Source organism: Acanthisitta chloris, unplaced genomic scaffold, assembly GCF_000695815.1.
Source record: "Acanthisitta chloris isolate BGI_N310 unplaced genomic scaffold, ASM69581v1 scaffold27486, whole genome shotgun sequence".
NCBI lineage: Eukaryota > Metazoa > Chordata > Aves > Passeriformes > Acanthisittidae > Acanthisitta > Acanthisitta chloris.
In genome coordinates, this window is record NW_008679180.1 from 2,246 (window position 1) to 23,439 (window position 21,194).

The 21,194-nt window shown below is 39.3% G+C and overlaps 1 protein-coding gene across 1 annotated transcript; it reads left to right on the forward strand.

Moving 5' to 3' along the window:
• Nucleotides 1-1,806: 1,806 nt before the first annotated feature.
• On the forward strand, nt 1,807-18,600 carry HOOK1 (hook microtubule-tethering protein 1; the record flags this gene model as incomplete). The annotated part of the gene is made up of 21 exons (XM_009077202.1): nt 1,807-1,892; nt 3,889-3,961; nt 4,277-4,327; nt 5,252-5,384; nt 6,031-6,098; nt 7,248-7,310; nt 7,849-7,932; nt 10,480-10,646; nt 11,216-11,356; nt 12,593-12,794; nt 13,546-13,656; nt 13,949-14,036; nt 14,121-14,172; nt 14,598-14,738; nt 15,302-15,389; nt 15,822-15,856; nt 16,425-16,507; nt 16,846-16,946; nt 17,284-17,385; nt 18,078-18,146; nt 18,347-18,600. Coding segments are annotated over 21 exons (2,097 nt in total), but the record flags the coding sequence as incomplete, so codon positions are not given.
• Nucleotides 18,601-21,194: the final 2,594 nt, after the last annotated feature.

The window sequence follows — 21,194 nt, forward strand, 5'->3', positions numbered from 1 at the left end:
ATTGCTTCTCCTGCAGCAGCAAGTGGCAGGTTGCATTTAGGCTGGAATCCACAAAATGGTTTTCTGTGTGAGTAGCAGATCATGTCCTTGGAGCTATATTTAGTAAAACCAAAAAAAAAGAAGAGTGCTGCTCCAGCCCTGAAGTCTGTGGCTGCTTCTGCCAACCTCCAGTGCCTGCTGCTTTCTCTGGCTTTGCAAGAGCAATAAAAATCTGTTGGGAGGAAATGATTGTGCTGCCATGGGGTTTGGAGAACCCATAATTAATATAGTTCTGCTCTCATTATTTCTAGGAGCTTATGTGGCTTTTAAATATATAAACTGAGGCTGTCAGACCTGCTTTTTGCTTCACTTTAATTAGCTGTGTCTGTTCTGGGAGGTTCTGCATGTGAAGCAGTGTCACACAGGGGTTTCTAAGGCTTTGTTTACCTGCTCTAACAGGCTCAGGGCAAACAGGAGTACCTGTGCTTAGCAATTCCTTTGATTTGCAAGGAGATAGATCCAAGTGGAAGCATCACAATATTGTGCTGTGAAGCCCTGGATTCCTGCATGCTCAGCCTTGACTCCTAAGTTTGTGTTGCCTGTGCTCGTTGCTGCTGGAGTAGTAGAAACCAGTGCTGTCAGTCACAGCAGCTTTGGGCTGTGCTGTTCCACTTAATTCTTTATGTAACCTACAAGGGATTACTGTCGTCTCACTTCCAGTAATACGGGATTTAAACCCACTTTTTCAATTGAAAAACAAATGAAAAAACCCCTCCTTGCTCTGCATGTTTTTCTGTTAGCTTGATTAGACTTATTTGTGAAGCAAGATTCAGAGTTACAGTCACTCTGTGTAAACACACAGTGGATGACAACTGCCTCAGATTCTCACAGCTGGAAATTGCCTTTCCATCTCTATGGTCCAAATAGCTCCATTTCCCAAACAGGTGGGATAAGGTCATTCACTACTGGCTTCTGAAGGAGCTTGTGTTTCCCAGGATGTTTTGGAATGCTCTCATGGTTGGGCAGGTAATTCAGGACGTTGTAAATGTACTGAGTTTAAGAAGTCAATTTCTGCAGCAGACAGAGATTATAGGAGTCTGTACTTGCTCCAATTCCATTCTACATACACATGTTTTGGTAGTACTCACAGCAAACTTTCTATTCTGTTCCCTGTGGTAAAGAAGACTCTTATTTTCTTGAGTAGCTATGTGGTGAACTGACGTGTATATGGAAATGGCTCTATCTAAAACAGTTCTGAGCCGGTAATTTTTGGAGGGAAAAAATATTGCAGTTCTAAATATATAGCTCATTCTGTCAAAATGTTAGATATGAGCTTGGGGGTAGTTTAAGAAACCCCACAATATCTAAAACAGAGAAACATTTTTAACATGGAGGTAATCCCATCCTGCTTCTGTTACTAAGCTCTTGTAACAAAAGGCTGGAATTTTTTCCCCCTTCTTTTGCCCCTTGTTCTGATGCCATTTTTTATTTAGGCAGTGTCCAGAACTAAGCACTACAAATAATTTGAGAAATGGGTAAATATTGCTGTAGTTTCCCAAGTTATCATTTGATAATTTGATTTACAATAAGAGGACTAACATGAAAAAACAAAGCATGGGTGGTAGTACTGTTTTTTTTAAGCTACTAGTCATAACAATCACAAGTATTGAGATAATTGCGTTGGCTTAAAAACTGCATAGTCTAAAAAGGGTTTCAGCTGCCTCAAGTAGAAAGGATCTTTACCTTAAAGAGGAAAAGGAAAATGGTAACTAATTTTCTGTCCCTTTTGTCCACTGAACTGAACCACAATGTTTTTCCCTGTCTTAGCTGCAGACATTCAATACTGCTGCACCTTGCAGAGATGTGCAGGACCTGACTAACGGCGTTGCCATGGCTCAGGTGCTTCACCAAATGTAAGTTGATTCTTCACTGTGAAGAGGAGGTATTTAATTTCTTGAGGTTTTTGTGTTTGACAGATAGTTGCTTTTAAAGTAGACAGACACTCAGAGTGGGCAGTTTATAGGAGAAGATAAGAAATGGCTTTGTATTGCTGGTTTTGGCATGATTTAATAGTTGAATAATAATGTCATGGTGAAGGTGATGAGAAGATATGATGCAGCATTAAATTCATACTTGTTGGGGTCCTTGCGAGGGACGGACTACAGCACACACCAATATGATGCTCTGATAGTCAACTTTATTTAGGGCACCTAACAGTATTTATAGTAAAATGTCTCCCGTCCATGCAGCTACGCACTGATCACACAACTTTGGATTGGTTGCTCAACCTGTCAATGTGTGCAATTCTTACTTATCATAGGTTACAAGTTTAAGCTGCATCCTGCTCTCACATCCTGGGAAACTGATAACAAGAGCTACACAGTGTCCATGAGAACCTAGACAACAGCACTATTCCCAGCTTGTTAGCCAGATGACTTATCTGTAAGGCAGTAAAACTAAAACTAAACCTAAAAATCCTGGCAGCAGGAGAGAGCAAGACCATTATAAGGTGTTGGATAGAAAACACAGGAGTGCATGAAGATAGAAACAGGTTAGCAAGACCTATTTTGTGAGTCTTGTTTTTAATTGCTTAAGCATTCCTTTAACCATTGCTCAGGGTACAGCTCCTCTGCTAGCCAGGCCCCAACAATACTTAAGGGTAATTGGACAATTCCAAACTATTTCCATGGATATCTGTGCTTTAGGCAATATGTTCCTCATTGGAATGAGCAACTGAAGGTTCCAAAGGTATGACTTTGTGTTCTTTTCCTTCTGGGAGTGCCCAGTTAATTTAGATTTAAGTTCTAGGATTTACATGACAACTTACAATTTGTGTGGAAAAAAAATCCAACTGTAAAACTTCAATGGCAGTTAAAAAAATAACAGGAATATTTTGTTTTGATTAGCTGTTTTACTGGTGTGACGAGAACTGGTACCCTAGTTTTGAAATTTGCATTTACTGCAGAGGGTTGTAACATGAATCTTTTTTTGAAAAAGTATATTGCCACAAGTCATCCCTGCAATTGTTGCTGGTGGCTCAGATAATAGAGGAGAAATCTGCATTACCATGTCCTGCTCAAATCGCCGCAGCAAAAAACCCATCCCAAACTCAGAAACCCTCCTGCCTGCTTGTAAAGCTTTGAAATGTGCTGTGGAAAGACAGAGGTCACATTTTTTCTGGGACATGGCAAAACTGGATTTAGGATTTGCTGAGGGTTGCTTCCTGTGTATTTGGGGTACTAGGCTGCCACAGGCTTTGGGCAAACTTCTTTACAGCCAAGTTGGTTCATATGCATTGTGTTTTATGAGGTGTTTTCAGATTGAATAACCAGCACAGTGTAAGAGTGAAGATATTGTTAAATATGCTGTGATTATACTGCTTGGCAGCTCAGTGTTTGTAAACACCTCCCTCAGCAACTCATCCCTGTTTATGTTGGCAAAGTGAAGCTACTTCTGCCCAGGGGAATGAGGGACATACAACAATACAAAATACCAGTAATTTAAAGTGGGTTTTTTCTTGCTAAGTGCTTTGACAAATTGTAGCCAGTGTTGCAGAATCCAGTCTGCCAGGAGTAGGTACCAAATTTAACATCAATACTAGTCAAAAGAGGCTGTTCCTTACATCATTATGATTATCAGGTATAAAAATTCAGCCTGACAAAGGCCTTCCCATCCTTGTGTTCCAGCTGTAGCTAGCTCAAGCATGGACGGAAATTCCCCCAACCCTGCAGTGTGTCTTAATGCAGCCAGCAGGATGGAAATTTCCTGTGACAGAAGTTTACCTTGCAGTCTCCAGCAATTCATGCCTCATTAGACACTAGTTCAACACCTGATCATTTAATGCTGGGAATTTGGTATCTTATTTATTTCAGTCTGTGCTTATTGATTAATCGTTTAATTTAATTTCAGAGATGTTGCTTGGTTTGATGCATCTTGGCTAAATCGCATTAAAGATGATGTTGGTGACAACTGGAGAATAAAGGTACTTAAAACTGAAGATAGTGAGATTTGGGGATTGGATGTTGTGGCTGTCCTGGGAGTGTATCTAGCAGGCTAGAAACTACAGAATTAATCTCAGGCTTTTCAAGGTTATTTTAAATGAACTTGAACTGTCTCTTGACAGTTTCAGTGCCTTCCAGCATTGTTGCATGGGCATTTTCTGCTGTGATATTTCTCTTGCCTTGCCCTCTCCTAGAGCTGCTCTCTAAACATTGTATTATAAATTATCATTTAATTTAAGCAAAATTAAGAATTTTAATAAAAGACTGTCACCTTATCTTTCATGTGCAACAATTAGTCCAGCAATCTGAAGAAGATACTGCAAGGAATTATGGACTACTATCATGAGGTATGGATTATTGCCCTCCTTCACCTAGCTTTGCTTTCTTTTCTTGGCATATTAATTTATTTTAGGACTCTTTTTGTCAGAAGGTGCATGATAATTACCTGGTTAAGTGGGAGGTCTGTGTGAATATAAAATTATTTTGTGCAGGTGTATTTTAGATACAGCTCTTGGAGTATAAGCTGGGAACCACCTCCCTGTCATTGCCTAGGTTAATGTGGTAAGGTCAGAGCTGCCAAATCCTGTTGGCTTTTGTGTGTGCATTCATGTTTGCTCTTGTCTAGTGAAGCTTTAACCCTTTTGTACACAAAAGAACAGATGCAGCAACCCCAGCCTAGGTTTTATGGTATTCACTTGGAAGCTAAATTGTGACTCCTCAGGGGCATAGTGAGGCTCAGAGTTGGTTCTCTCTTATGCCGGATGAGTGCAGGAGCCATAGAGGCTGCTGTATTTTGAGATGAAAAAATGCTGAATTTTGTATGGAGCTTGATTACACTTACATAATGGGTATGGTAGAGAGAAACTTGCCAGATGTTGTTATGGCTCCCTGGCCTCACCTGGGCTGAGCTGTACCGAGTGCCAAGCCCTTGCATGCTGCCAGGACTGAGGCTCTCTGGCAAGCCAGAAGTGCTTTAACCTTAGGAAAAGATTTTTGAAGGGCTAGGAAGCAACTCCCTTTGAAAGTGTTTTTAGTTCTTCTATTATGTTGATAGGATAAATTAATTCTGCCATATTCAAGAACTGTCCGAAAAACATTTAACTTATCACCGTCACTTTTTCTTCTCTAAGTTGGTAGTTAACCTGGCAACAAACTTACTTACAGATCATTGTCTCTGGCTCACTGAGTTTAGATTTCTTGCACGATACCAGATTTTCATGTTGTGAAAAAGTGGGACTCTACTTTCTCTCTTAATTTTGTTTTTATTTCAGTTCTTGGATCAGCAGATCTCTGAAGAGCTTATCCCAGACTTAAACCAGATATCCGAGAACTCGGATCCCACGGAGCTGGGAAGGCTTCTGCAGCTTATTCTAGGTTGTGCAGTCAACTGTGAAAGGAAACAAGGTAGGCACTGCCTTAACCTGTACAGCAATCAGCACGCTGCCTCAGCTGAATGTTAAGGTGGAAGAGGTGTAGAAACTTATCTATGAGCATTGTTAATACCTTGAATGCCTATTCTGAACTGAAGTTCATTTAAAAGCAGAAAATCTGTGAGAAATGTCTATGAATAAAACAAAACTTTGTTGAGAGTAGGTTTAAAAAATAGTCTGAAGTGTGTGTGGTTTATTCCTATTGCTAAAATATGTAACAAGACCTAAAACTTACTATTCAAATGCAAATGTAGCAAAATTAAATTAAAACCTTATATATAAAACTGCCTTGTTTGTCTGCAGAGGCTCAAGACTGAATTAGCTGGTTTTTCTCCCCTTACCAGATCTGATGTTCTGTGCTCTGATGGCCTTGTCCCTTGTTTTGTAATGCATAGTGTAAATTTGTCCAGTTGTTTAGCATCTCTTGTGCTTATCTACCATATTACTGGATAGTAATGTTGTTGGGTAACAGTAGTCCTCAGTATAGAAAGCCCACAGCCTGTTTTGAAGAAAGTTTATGGATAATAGTTTCTTCTGGATCTTTCTGCAACTGGTTTATCATGTTAGTCAAGCCCTTAAGATGAATGAGGTCATGAGTCACTACAAATTCTTTTTTTCAGAACACATACAGAATATCATGACCCTTGAGGAGTCTGTTCAGCATGTTGTCATGACAGCCATTCAGGAGGTGGGTAATAGTTCATAGCCTAGTGCTGTCAGTTGACAAGTCTAGGCATCTATTTGTTCTTTGTGAATTCTTTCATCCAAGAAAAGGTCAGGGAAGAGTGTAAGTACTTCTCTGAATTATCTTGGAGGATCAGGACCAAGAGCCCTCAGACCTCAATCAGGGGATTTAGATTTTAGCCTTGTATGCTCAAACATACAGCTTGTGGAGACAAATATGTAAGATTTTCTGTTTCACACAAGAGATATATCTAGTTGCCAGCCACTGATTATACTGCAGTCAAGTTCTGAAATTTTTGTCCCAGTGCTGTAGCCTTGGACCCAATGTTCAGCTGATTGTGTGTTTATGAGGCTGCATTGTTCCAGCAGACCATTCCAACATGTGACTTAGAAACTTCAGCTGCATCTCTTCTGTTCTTATTATGGTGTGCTCCTCCTGCTGTCTTACTTTGTTGGATCATCTTAGTGATCCAGCTCACAGCTTAACTCTGCAGTCACTTGCATTTGTGAGCTTCAGGACTGTGAAGCAGAGTGTGGAGAGTGGCAGAAACTAAATGCTGGCTTAGAAGAAAAGTTGGTGTGTAATTGTACCTTCAACAAGGTAGCAGTGGAGTTGGTAGTAAGCCCTCTTGTTTGTTGTCTTCTGACTAAGTAAAGTTTCTGAAGAAGGTCTAGAAATAATACTATAACTCCTGAGTGACGAGTAAAGCCCTTTAATTGTTGACAAATACACTTTGTCCTGGAGATCAGTGAGAAGCAATGTTAATGTTCCCACTGTTTCCTTAATGACATTTAATGGGACACAAAGTAGTGTGGTAACTGTTACATTAACTGGGTAAAATCCTGTCCTCTGGTTCACTCCATTCTAACTTGACTGGGCAATAGCAATAACTTCAGCAGATCAGAGAGTCATCCAGTAAGATGTTATTGCTAACTTGATTCATTTTGGGAGGGCGAGGTAAAAGAAGTCGTCTTGTTCTAGATGTGCTTAAATTCTTTACCACCCATGAGGTGGGTTTTATTATTAATGTGTTTTGATGTATTGAAGAGATGCAATGGCATAGTGAAAAATACAATTGGTCCTCAGTAGACAGTGAATTTACAGATATTTAACATCTAATTTAACCTTTATCCCTGTGGCCTCTTTCTGTAGCTCATGAGCAAGGAAGTAACATGTCCTTCCACGTGTGATGCATCAAGTGAAATGGAACAGCAGGTAACTGCCTGATATTTGTTGCTGTGGTAGTTCAAGCCTGAACATTGCAAAAAGGAGTAGGGGTACATGAAGGCTCAGCCATTCCAGGCTGAATACTTCAGGTTGTTTTTAAAGTGTCATAAAAAATTTTGATGTCCAGAAGACTACAAGGTGTTGCACATAAAATGTACTTTTTTTCAAAGTAGCTGCCCATAAAGGAGCATTAGTATTTCTCTTCTGAGATGAAGAGCAGGTGTTCGATTTAACAGGCAGGGATTTGAAAATTGTGACAACATGACTGTTACTATGGTTGGTTTTGTTGTGCCTTTAGCCGAAGTTGTGTTTCAATAATTCACTTGTTGCATGTGGTAGTCCCTTAGAAGGCAAGTGAAATGAACAGAGATCTGATCTAACAGTGCATGTAGAGGTTTCTGTGTCAACATGTGCACCTAACATCCTTCTTAAACAATTTATATCAGCAATTGAGTTGTTTTGTAAGCTAGAACTGTGAGTATGTTGGATATGGGTCACAATGATTGACTGTCTTATTTTCTGAAAGCTTAAGAGAGCTCTGGAAGATCTTCAGGAGGCACTAGCAGAAAAAGAAGAGTTGGCACAAAGATGTCAGGAGTTAGATTTACAGGTAAGAAACAGCAAGTTTCTGTTCTCTTCAGTATGTAGTGGTGCAGCTATTTAGATGCAGAAATAAAGGGCAAAGTGAATTTTGTGCTATTTAAATTTGTTTGGGGGGGGAAGATCATTCTGTATTAAGAATTCAGTTACTGGAAAGAGTTTTCTGATAGAAATGTGAGCCGAGATCCTGTGCCAACTGTTATCTCAAAGGTGCTTTGATCTCTTAGCTTCATGTTTACCTTTAGTAGCAGGTAGCGTTAAAACAATGTTATGATTGGAAAAATTGCCCTCTTCAAGTTTAGTCGCTGCTTCCTCTAGTCTTTTGTACTGTGTCCAAAAAATTGCTTCATGTGACAATCAGTCATTAGATTTAATCACAGGGAAGGGATGCAGTTTCAATAGGAGTTGATGAATGACTCAAATTTGAAATTTATCTCAAATTTGCTAACTTTTTCTTGTACACAATTGCAACACGAAGGATATTTCAGGATAAGAATAATGGAAACTAATAGATCCTTGCTGACATTTTCAAACTACACTAATAATAGGCCTATTTTGGTTTTTAATGGATATAGCAGTTAATCAAGTCATTCTGGAGAAAAAGGACTTCATAACAATAAAGAGGAATTTGCATTTCAATCAACTTTTTAAAGAAAAGCAAGATCCATTTGTTAGGCGTAAGAGTGATTCCTCTTTTATGGCACTGCAGTCTGAGAATAGGAAGAGTTTTATCCGGTGAGGCAGTTCATCTCAGATTTGGCTCTGCACAAAGAGAACATTTGGGTGGTGGCTTCTTAGAGGAGCCAGAGGTCTGTTCTGGCTGTATGAGCCTCTGAAAGTGAACACCCACAAAGGGAGAGGCCAGTTGTGCATTGCTTACAGGTAATGACAACTGAAAAAACAGAACAATTGTATGCAGAGTAGCTCAGAGCTAGCTGCCATGCCCAGGAAGCTATTGTTATAATTGAATAGATATTTAATTTCCTTCTTTTCTTGAGGCAGTAGTAAGGCTTCCTAAAGAAAGTAGGAATCTAAAAAGGCTTGTGAGATGAATCTGGAGAAGTCCCAGGTGTTCTCCTGTCTCCCACAAACTTCTCTTCCAAGTTGCTCATAACAGAGTGTGGGGCAAGTGAAAGGTGCTCGAGGGAAAGGTACTGCTAAGTATGAACAGATGAGTTAATGACACCACAGCTCCTTAATTCTGTGATGTGTTTTTAAATTCTCTTGTCATAATTTGTATTGGCTTGCACACCACTTCCGTTGTGTTGAAATAATAAAAGAAAGATCTGAACAGAACTGAGAAAAGATTAAAAACTTGGAATTGTGTGACAGTTTGATTTTTAGATTCTTTTTAAGTCTGAGGTGGTTGATGTTGATTCTTAAAGTCTGAATCTTGTGCACGTTTAAGGAGTGGCTGAACCTTGAATAGGATATGTTATGCCAAGCAAGGCTCAGATCTGCTCTCTACTCACAGGTGTTTGTGCATGTAAATAGTAAATGGCATCTGGTGTGTAAAACAGAGTGTACCAAGAAAGCACCTAATGAAGTGGTAGATTAATTACTGTTTGACTTTTACATCTGTTTGATAGACTTTTAAATTATGATCACAGACGAGTTGTTTCTTAGTATTGCTTAGTTTAATGATGTCATCGTGATATGTTTTGCTAATTTGATTTCTTTGAAGCCATAATTTTGACCAATGCTTCTCATGTAAACTAATTCTTAATAAATTCACTTGTAAGGTCTCAGTCCTCCTTGATATTTTCCAAGAGTATAAGAAAGGTAGGTTTACTTTATGATTCAGGACAACATAACCCAAAAAGTATATTGTCCCTGTTTAAATGCCAGTTGACTAACACGTGCTACATGCTCTTATGTTTGACAGGACGTTAAAATTAACACAACAGCTTTCACTAGAAAAACTTTAAAGGTTCTATCCTCTTAATCCTTCCCCGTTTTATGGCTGTTAATATACTTTTCAGTCAAGTGTTGTATCCTCATTTGCTTAGCTGTGAACACTCACCACCCAACCTGTCTGACTGTTGCCAGCAGTGCATGCTCTAGATGAAGCTGTCTAGGTCGTTCCTTTTGCGTGTGTCGCTTACCAGCTTACGGCGCCCGAACCCGCTTCTTGCGCAGCCATTCACTGCTGAGCACGGCAGGGCTGAGGTGGTGTGCTGCCCAGGGCCATCCTGCTGCTTCTTGTCAAGTACAAGCAAGATGGAGAGTACCTCCATACCAGTCCTTAGGTTTTTTTTGTACAGTGTCCATGGTATTTTTAATGGAAGCACCAGTTCCTCTCCATATCGCATTGTGTGCCTTGACTGTGGTTTGTTACCAAAATCTGTGTTTTTTAGAGGGACTTTGCCTCTAGTGCTTCATAACTGTCATACACTAAAGCATCTGTATGCTCAAGTGTGCTCTGTAAATCATATTCTGAAGTTTCTAAACGCTCAACCTCTTTCATAAACTAATTTGGTGACATTGCTGCTGTCTTTCTTTGGCTCTTCCCAGCTGGACAGGTCTGACAGTGTTGATGCTGTTTTGTCTGTACCAGGTGGCTGCCCTCCAGGATGAAAAAAACAACTTGATGTCAGAAAATGAGATTATGAATGACAGGCTAGAGCAATTAGATGACTCTCTTGATGATCCAAATACTGTGGTTGCGAAGAAGTATTTTAATGCACAGTTGCAGCTGGAACAGTTGCAAGAAGAAAACTTCAGGTATGAAATGACTTCACTGAAAAAATCCATCACTTACCTTGTCAAATATATCCTGAGGATGTCTGGTACTATTTGGGGATTTTGCATCTCAATTTCTTTTGCATTTAAAGCTTTCTAGTGCTGGATAAACATATTTTAAAGAGGTCCTTTCCTTTAAGAAGAAAAACAAACTGTTATTTGTAGAAAATACCACTTTGCAATTGCCATGTTGTAGCCATTTGGTATGTCAAAAAAGGGGATGGAAGGCAGAAAATGAGTGATGAAGTGACTTGTGTTTAAACAAAACAGCCCCCATACCCCAACACCATCATATATTTCCTGTACTCTTTGTTTACATATCAGTCTTTGTGATGCATAGGGGGAAATAGCACTTTCTATGTTATTCTTTGCTACTGATGTGGTAAATTTGCAGTATACAATCCATTATGATTTAACAGGTAGACAACAAAATGTTGCATGCTTACAGTACCATTTTCTGCCTTTCTCTTAATTTTAGTAGTTCTAGCACTAAATGAAAGCTGTGTAATAAGGCTGAGTTCCTAACAGAGTTGCTGTTTTTGATCTGGTAGGCTTGAAGCTGCAAAAGATGATTATAGAGTCCATTGTGAAGATCTAGAAAAACAATTGATTGAACTGCAACACAGAAACAATGAACTGACCTCTCTGGCAGAAGAATCTAGAGCCTTGAAAGATGAAAATGATATTCTTAGGTACGTAGTAGAGAGAGCTATGTGCATACACATTAGGAGGATTTCATTACTAAATCCAAGGCTTGGTATTTAACAAGATTTTTCTGAGGTGTTACGTGTGCAGATAGATTTTAACTGCATGAGATCTGTCACAAAGCAGAGATGAAGCTTGAGGCAAAGACACTATTGTTGGCTCGGTAATAACACATGGGATTTTTCTGTGAAGCAGAATTCATGACTGCAGAACTTGTGCTTCTTCATGTGGGATGGAAAGTTGAAGTTCTGCAAGAATAAAGCAATTTTTAGGGAGGTGTAGGCTCTTTATAAGAGGACGTTTGTGTTGGCGATAGGCTTCTTTTTCTGATGTAGAAAGGCATTTATAGATGATGATAGATGAAATCTATCACAAAAGCTATAACTTTGACATAGCTTTGACATAGTCATCATTCTAGGCTGGATTTAGGTTAGTGAGATCATTAACAACACGAAGATGAGATACAGAAAACCTCCATGAGAATTTAAGGTAACATTCCAGCCTGTGTAAATCATATTAAACACCAGACCACCCAAGAAATATCCAAAACAAATCACATTACAACAGCAGGTCTGCTGCTCATCAAGTACTATGAATAAAATATGGCAGAAAAGTGGTTTCAGGTGTTTAACTTGCAGTGGTTCTTAAATAACATCTGAAACAAATCTTAACCATAGAGTTTCTTCCATAATTTTCTTGTAGCACGTTCTAGTGCTATGAGAAGGCAGATAGTAAACACAGGTATGAAACACATATTAAAATTAATTTGAAACTTACAATCCCAGTATTTTTTTACAACCGTGGTATTTTCTTACCACATAGATTTTTGTTAATGATCAGCTGATAATTCCTGGTCATATCTGCCAATGATAATTTTCATAGTGCAATTACATTCTAATTGTGTGTAACCCCACAGTGAGAACATCCCAGCTACCAGTGCTTGGAGATGATTATCCAGCACAAGATGTTGTGGTGCATTTCCATCGCACCCCACAGAATTCCCTAGGGATATCAGACACACTAACTCATACTTTTGGCATACCACTTAAACCCTGTGCTGACTGCAGTTTTTATACACAAATTTGCATTGATTATACATTTAAAAATAAAGCAGAGGATGTAACTGCGGCTAAGCAGCTCTCTGAAATTAGCTTGGGTGTGCATGACAGCAGAATCTGACTTGTAACTTTTGAAGACACATACTAATCTAGTTCCTCTTGAAGGAGTACTGCAGACAAGGCAAGTAAGCTGGAAGCCACTGTCGAGGTGTATCGGAAGAAGCTGCAGGATCTCAATGACTTCCGCAGACAGGTCAAGTCGCTGCAGGAGACCAACATGATGTACATGCACAACACAGTGAGTCTGGAGGATGAGCTGAAGAAAGCCAACGCAGCACGTGCCCAGCTAGAAACCTACAAAAGACAGGTAAGACTGTATTTATATTTTAAACATTAGCTTTTTCCCCAGATAGGCAGGAACAGCTTAAACAGTGTTGTCCCCTTAGAATTTCTTACTTGTGAAAACTCCTTCATACACTGCCTTTGCTTTGGGGCTTTTCCCTGATTGTTAAGCCAACAAGCTTAACTGTAGTTGTGCTCTCAACTGGTGTGAGTCTATGGTTTGCAGGCTTTTCTTCTTTACTCTGAGGTAATTTGTGTGCCTGGAAGAGATTCTTCAGCTGTTACAGAATATTCAGAGTTGAAAGGGACTCACAGGGATCATTGAGTCCAACACGGGCCCTGCACAGGACATCCCTGAGAATCACCCTGTGCCTGAGAGCATTGTCCAAGTATTTCTTGAGCTCTGTCAGTCCTGGGGCTGTGACCACTGCCCTGGGGAGCTGTTCCAAGTGCCCAGCTAAGATCTGACTGAAATTAATTCTATGGAATATTCTTATCTTTCTTAATGGAAATTTATCTTAAACTGTGGAAGTTTTATTTTAATTTCAGTAGTAACTAAGAGTTAAATAGTTAAAAAGAACTCAAACCAACCAAACAAAATACCCAACAAAACCCCCCCAAAACACACAGGCCTCTGACCCATCTCCCCTCCCCTAGGCTTGAGGGACCAACTGTTCTATTTTGGCTGACCTAGGCAAGAGTGACTGTTTTAATGTATCTTTTAGAAGTAGCATCTTGCAACATTTATGTGCTAAATACAATATTTTTATGTAAAGGTCCAAGAGCTTCATAACAAACTGTCTGAAGAATCAAAAAGAGCTGATAAATTAGCATTTGAAATGAAGAGATTTGAAGAAAAACATGAAACTTTAATCAAAGAAAAAGAGGTAAGTCTCTTGAAGAGAGTTTATGGGAACACTTACTAAATTTCTCTCAAATGCTTTGCTTGAGGAAAACCTTCCCAAAAGTAAAAGTGAAGCTCAGTGCCTTCTGTGCGTGTGTGTGTACACATCTAAAACATAATATAGAGTCACAGAATCATTGAGGTTGGCAAAGACCTCCAAGATCATCAAGTCCAACCAAAAATGTGCATGTGTGTCAGTGCTATTCCTGAGTAATGTTATTTGGTCTTAAAGTGGTGCAGTTTGACTTAATTCCACCTCAAATCTATCTCGTTAGAGACTGATAGTGCAGTGTGATGCACTGAAAGAGACAAATGAAGAGCTCCGGTGTTCTCAGATGCAGCAGGATCACCTGAGCCAAACAGGTAGTGCTTTATCTTCAGAGACTTCTTCATTTGTGTTGGAGGTTTCTTTAACTGTGTTAAATCAAACTCCTCATGCAATTTCAGGTGGATCACGCCATGAGAATCTTGCTGCTGAAATTCTGCCAGTGGAATATAGGTGAGACAAAAAAATTAAGGTTGTTTTGGGATATTTGTGGTTGGGGTATGATATTGCCTCTGTGAGACTTCATGGCTCTGTATGTCAAATCTCACTTTGCTTCCATGATGCTTGTTCAGACCTCCATGTAGGTGTGAGTAATTACTTCCCCTTACTATAATTCCTTTCTTTCTTAAAGCCATATCAGATTGCTGTATGGAAATCTGGGTTTGGAGTGACAAGTTTAAAACTTGGCTCATCTCTCTTAAAATTTTCAAACATCACAATATTTTAGGCTATTAAAATTGCATCCTTACCCCAACTATGTCCTTAAACAGAATTTTTTTGTTCACATAAAGGTTGTGAGAACAAACAGGAGTTTTACTTCCTACTCTTAGTCACCTTTTTATTAATTAACAGTGACTTTCTTGTTGGTTTTGATTCAGGGAAATGTTTATTCGGCTGCAGCATGAGAACAAGATGCTCCTGTTAAAACAGGAAGGGTCAGAGAACGAACGTATTGCAGAGCTCCAGGAGCAGCTGGAGCAGAAGCATCGGACAGTGAACGAACTGGAAACTGAGAAAAGGTGATGGGTGGAACAACATCTTGGGGGAAAAAAGTGATTTCTGGACCTTCAGAGTGGCCCTGTGGCTTGGCTCAGTAATGTAGCCCTGTACAAGAAGCCAGTTAGGTTTTTTCAGTCACCAGTGTCATCTTAAGTGAAGTGTTGCTTATAGGACAGTCTGCTTAGCTCCGAGGGATTCTCAGTAATAGACCAAAAATGGATATTAACTCTATTTTATATATATTCTATAAAGGTCTATTTCTAGAACTCCAAACTGTTAGACCATGGGATATGGTCTGAATCTCTCTCAGTTAATGGGTGCTGAAAGCAGTTCACTAGGATATGACAATTTTTGATAGTTAAGGTTTCTCAAAGTTTAAAATTATTCTGGGTATCTCATGGTTAAATGTGCAGTGAAGCTCCATGTGTTTGTTTCAGCAGAAGTTCAAGTCAAACTAAAAAGCTGTTTATTTGTGGATTAACTCCTGCTGGGTAGACCCTCTGAGAAGTTATAATCCAGACATGAAACAGCAAAATCTGTTGTGATCTATTTAGATGGGCAATAACTCTTTTCTTCCTAAAAGGCTAAACGAAGAGCGGATTGGGGGATTGCAGCAGCAGATTGAAGATCTGCAAAAGACCTTACAGGAGCAGGGATCCAAGACTGAAGGAGTAAGTGACAGTTTGTTCAGGCTTCTTGTCCTTGAAGACATCTTACTAGTTTTCTTTAAATTCCTTCAGTGTAACATCAAGTCCTTTGTTTAGATGTGCATCTTACTTTTCTGTGTCTGAATATCACTCCCACACCAACTGCATTTCAGCTGAAAAGCTCATGTATGTGATTCCTCCCTCCTGCCTTCTCTAAGGAACTGTAACTCTTCCATCTTCTACTTTACATTAAGAAATCTCTCAGTGGTGGTATCTGTGATGCAGAAAAATATTTACAGAATGATAGTAACAGAAGTTCATGAAGAGTGCAGTTTTCTTAGGATTTATTTGCTTTGACTTATTTAGTTGTGATAAGTGTTCTTGGCTGATTTGTAATAGCACTTTAGTGTTGCATGGTATGACGTACAACTGAATTTTAACTCTTTCCTTTCACAGTCCAGCAACCTGAAGCAGAAATTGGCAGCACACATGTAAGTAAGGCATATGTGTCCACAGCAGCTTATTTATGCTAAACAATTTGACTGTTGCAGCACAGGAACTGCTTAAATCTTTGTAGGGATGTCTTGTTTTTCTAAGCCACTGATTTGAGAGTCAGTCATAAAGTGAGTTAAGCATTAGTTTTCTGGTTTTGTCTACTCTGATCATGTTGATCTTGTAATACTTGTACATTTTCACTATCTCTTCTTCACCAGCAGCAGTTCTGGTTCTACAACAGACTGCTAAAACCATCACTCAGAGTGTATTCTGTTCTTCTGAAATACTTCCATCCTGTCAGCAGTTACACCTCCTGCTAAGGAGAAGCTGGAGGCTTTATTTGTTCATTTTCCTAGTTTTAGGTGAATGAGACTTAGTTCAAAGTCACAACTTTTCTGCTTCTTAAAACATTCGTACTAATATTTCTGTATAAACTCAGAAGAATTACCAGAGCTTAAAACAGTTATTTCAACACTTTTGCCATCAAGTTCAAGCTTTCAGCTCTTAAAACTGTGCATGAAGTTATTTGTGAGCTTAATCCTTAGCTCAGCCTTTCGTTCTTAGGGAGAAGTTGAATGAAGTTCATGATGAGTTACAGAAGAAAGAGGCTGATCTGGCAGAGCTCCAACCTGATGAAAGTCAGAACCGTAAGTTATTTTGTGTGTTTCTTTGGTGGTTTTTTTTTTTAATAGGACTATGCTAAGTTTCTTCTGAAGTGATTCCTGTAGTCACTGGGCTGTGTGGAGGTTTTTCTGCCCCTGGTGGTGGGCAGGGAGAGGCTCATGGGGGCTCAGTTTTGTGGAACAGTCCTCTGCAGAATGGGAATTCAGGGTCAGGTGGGACCTTATGGCCCAACTGAAACAAAACTAAGGGAACTATGTAGTAGCTAGAAAGTGAGGGTGGTGAAGTCAAGTGAACACAGAGGCCTTAAAGTATCATGTCTGTTTTTATTCTGTGTGTCTTTGTTGATAATTTCTGTAAACAGCCCAGAAGATTGGGGAGCTGGAAGCAGCTTTACGAAAAAAAGATGAGGATATGAAAGCAATGGAAGAGAGATATAAAATGTACCTTGAAAAAGCAAGAAATGTGAGTAGCATATTTCTGAATGGACACATTCCTCCCTCATAAACAGATTGATTTGAGGTGCCCCTCCTAGCATATTCCATTTAGGATTAGTAGCTGCGTACTGCATTTGTAGTCAAATTGCTCAACTTCAGTCAGTTAAGTGTGTGAGGGAATGGGATTTAGGCTAATCATAAGGTGCATTAATGATTCCTTTGTACCCTTTGATATCTATTGTAGAGTGTAACAGCCTGAGTAGTCCCCAGTCTGTTTTCATATTCCTTCTGTGAGCAGAAGGATGAGGTGCAGAGCTGTTGAGAGGCAAACTTGACTTGTCATGCTCTTGTTTTACCTTGTACAGGTCATAAAAACCTTAGACCCCAAGCTCAATCCAGCATCAGCAGAAATCATGTTGCTCAGAAAACAGCTAATGGAAAAAGACAAAAAAATTGAAGCACTAGAGGTAAAAATTTACATGTCTTTAACAGTAGCTTCTAATATGTTGTGGCTCTGGTATTAGACATTCAAGATATTGTTTCCTAATGATTCAGTAAAATCTGCTTGGCTGAAATCCTGAAATGATCATTGACAGCAGTCCAAGCATGAAAAGAATTGGAGAAATGCATTCAGTCGTACAGCAGTATTGATGGCACTAGTTAGAATAGTTACCTGAGCAAACATAGAACTCTTCAACACGAGTTAGCAGGCTGAGAGGTCTGACTTCATCAATGCTGTGGCCTCAGATTTCTCTTACGTAGTATATGCTAGATAATTATGCCATATAATAGCAACTCAGTAACATGATAATAGTTAGGCACTGGAGGTACATTCTTGTCTTTTCAGGTGAAAAAAGTACTAAATTATTCATAGACTCTGATACAGCTTTAACTTTGCATTCTTTTCCCCACACAAACCCTCAGAATACATTTCTGAGTCGTTTCTGTATTTCTAACTGCTACTTGTGTGAAGTTCAGCCTCTTCTTGAGGTCTCATAATTTCTCTCTCTCTTTTATGGAAGTATCTTTACACTTCTAAGCTTCCTAGTTATTTTGCATATTGAAGCATTTCTGCTGCAGGTGTTTATTTCATGGATTGCAGTGAATTTATGCAGCTAAAATGTGGGTTTCAATTGTCTTCCCTCTTGTCTCCTTGCAGAATGAATACAAACTTGCTAAGTTACGTGATTATGAGGAAAAGCTGATCGTAACTGCATGGTATAACAAGGTGGGTCAAAAAATCATTCTGTGATGTGTCAGAAAAGCATGTTTTGCTGAATGTGGCAGTTAAATATTAGTTAATCCAAGAAACACAGCAGAAAAACTTCTGTGTGGGTGCAAAGTAAGCATGAGCTTTGTGTATGAAGGATGGGCAGGTTCTTTCTTCTCTTTTGGCTGTTATTTAAGTTCTTGCTTAACATTTTGCAGAGCCTGACTCTCCAGAAGATGGGTATGGAAGCAAGGCTGGTTGGCAGCAGTGGTGCCTGCAGGGATGGGCCTGGACGCTCCTTCCTGGCCCAACAGCGTCACGTCACCAACACCAGGAGGAATCTCACTGTCAAAGTCCCAGGTGCAACATCTGATTAAACCACAAGGACCATGAGGAAAACTTACATGATAAAGTGTCCTTAAATGTTTTATAGCTTCCACTTTACCTGATGAAAGAGGAGGTTAGAACTGTGGGGAGCTTCAGATTCAACATCAGAACGACCAAGGAGTGATTAAGGTGACCAGTGGTGTGTCGAGAAGGGAGCACATAGTTTTCCAAGTAGAAGTAGATTTAAGAACTGCAGTATTTACAAGCACAGCTTAAAAGATGTATATTTGCCTTCAGATTATATTGTAAATATCAAAATTGGCACTATATATTTAAAATTTTATTTAATGGGTTTGGGCTAGAAAGTTGACTTTTATAATGGGAAGATATTATGCAAAAATGTACTTCAGGAAACTGGCAATATTGGGCGTTTTTACTGGGCACTTCTAAAAATAGCTTGAAAAGATTGGTACCATGTTTTAAAAACGACTTTTTTTGAATATAGTACAATTTTAAAAGCAAGAAAATACTTGCATTTATAGAGAAAGAACATAAAAATACCAGCTGACTTGTTATATAACAGAAGACAGGATTTGTTTTATCATGTCAAGTGAGAAACAGAATTACTCAGTTTATTTAAGAAAAAGAAAAGTTTGTGCATATAAGGTGTTGATTCACTTAAGCCAAATAATCTGTCTTTTCCTCTGCAAGAAAGAAAAAGCTATCATGATAATAATTCAAAAGTCTGGGCTATGTTTTAGAAGTCTGGCAAATGGGTGTGCTGCATTTATTTGCAGAAAGGGAGTTAGGTGGGAAGGGACCCCTTTTATTTCAACCTATTTATACATCCCTGTGCACAGAAATTAATTTTCTTCCTTTTTTAAATGTAGTTTCACTTCTGTTATTCTAAACTAACTGTGGTAGGCAGAGGAATGAAAGATAGCCCTGACAGTTACTGGCAGCAGAGATTGTTTGTTGGCAGGGAGAAAAGTGCATAGACTGTAATAGTTTGATAGAAGATGGAATGGGGATTGATATCTGAAATTTGTGTGCAGGAGTTGCTGTCTTTCAGAAAACTTGTCACTGTTTTCCAAATGTCTTACTTTTGTTGTGATTTGTGTTTTTAGGAATCCTGTTCATGTCTGTTTTTCTTGGCAAACAGTCTAGAGCAAATTAATTATACCCAGAAAACAAAGTTGCTGCAGCCCTTCAAACAAAATGAATACACTAAAACCAAGTATTTGAGGGTGCTGTACCAGACCATCATCTAATACCAAACTCAGCCACATTTGTGAGTGAAAACACACCTGTCTCACCGTTAAGGCCATTTTGGTTTGAGAGCAAGTTCAGCCTTCCAGAATTTAAGTTGTGAAATTTGGGTAGTCTTTCATTTTGCATGTCCCTCACTATGGCTTGTTCTTTGATTTCCTCCTTCCCCGACGTCTAAAATTCTTCATTGGGCATTGCATGCAATGCCAGAGAAAAGGCAAGTAGTCATTTTTAATGCTTAGGGTTGCTTCTTAGTTGTGGTGGTTGTTTTACAGTGCTGTATGTTTAGGCATTCAGTGGAGATTTCCTGCTTCAGAAGGCATTGTTTGAAAACCAGTCTCATGCCAAGTGTGGCATGAGCAGAGAACATGCCAGACAAATGAGTGTTGGAGAGTTTTGTTTGTCTGGTGGTGTTCTTGGGGACTCTGTGCTTCTTTGGACTACCTCTTGGGTTTGAGGTCTTTTATTGCTGCAGTGCTATTAGTGGAGTTTGTGTTTTTAAGATACAGTTGCTTGTTTAATCTGCTAGTGTGTGGGAGGTGGTGGTGAGCAGTGGAGCAGGAGATTCAGTCCTTAGCAAGATGTTTACGTTCCTACAGCCTGGTACTTTGGTGTGTTCTAGTGCAATGTGAACCTGTCACTGATGGTGTTGAGTGGGTCTCTTAACCCTCGTTCTTTACAGCATGGAAACTTTCATGGATGTCCTTCAAATATTCATCTAGTTAGTAGACTTGATGCATTTGTTGTACTTCCCACAGTAGTGGAGCTGTGTCAGTAGTCAATCAGGTGCTGAATAGTGACGAAATTGGAGCAAATGTCTTTGACTTACGCTTCTCAAAACTGCAGACCTGGGGCCAAAATTAACCAAGAACCTGCATAGCATTTAATTGGAAGTTTGTCTTCTGACTAGTGATGGAAGAATTTAAATCCAGAACTAAAGGCAGGGATCAGCCTTTTTCAGGGCACAGACATCCCCAGTAGTCTGTTGGGGTTTTCAGAACAAATTGGGTTTTCAGGTATTAGATGAAATGTTGCTTATTTTGGGACTTTTTCAAACTGTTAGGAGTTAAGCCTGTGGATGTAACCTAAGGGTTTCTTTGGGACTGAGAACCTGTTATAAGAGCAGCTGGTTAAACTTGGGTTATTTCCTGTGAGTGAGGAACTGATCTGGAGGAATAAACATTGGATTATAAGCCATTATAAGTGTTGTGTTCACTGCAGCTCATCTGTGGCTGTGCAGAAAGGACCTCTAGATCAGAATCATGTTACAGTTTGCTTCAATCACATCAAACAAAAACATCATTTATTGAACACACAATTTACATGTGTCCCTTTTCCAGATTAAATAAAGGTGTCCTGTCCACCTTGGTCAAAGTCGGTAGATTTCATTCTGGTTAGTAGAATGTGACATGTCATGCGAGATTGTCCCCACCCACTACCCGCGAGATCTTAGCTGGGTTGTGGCACCAA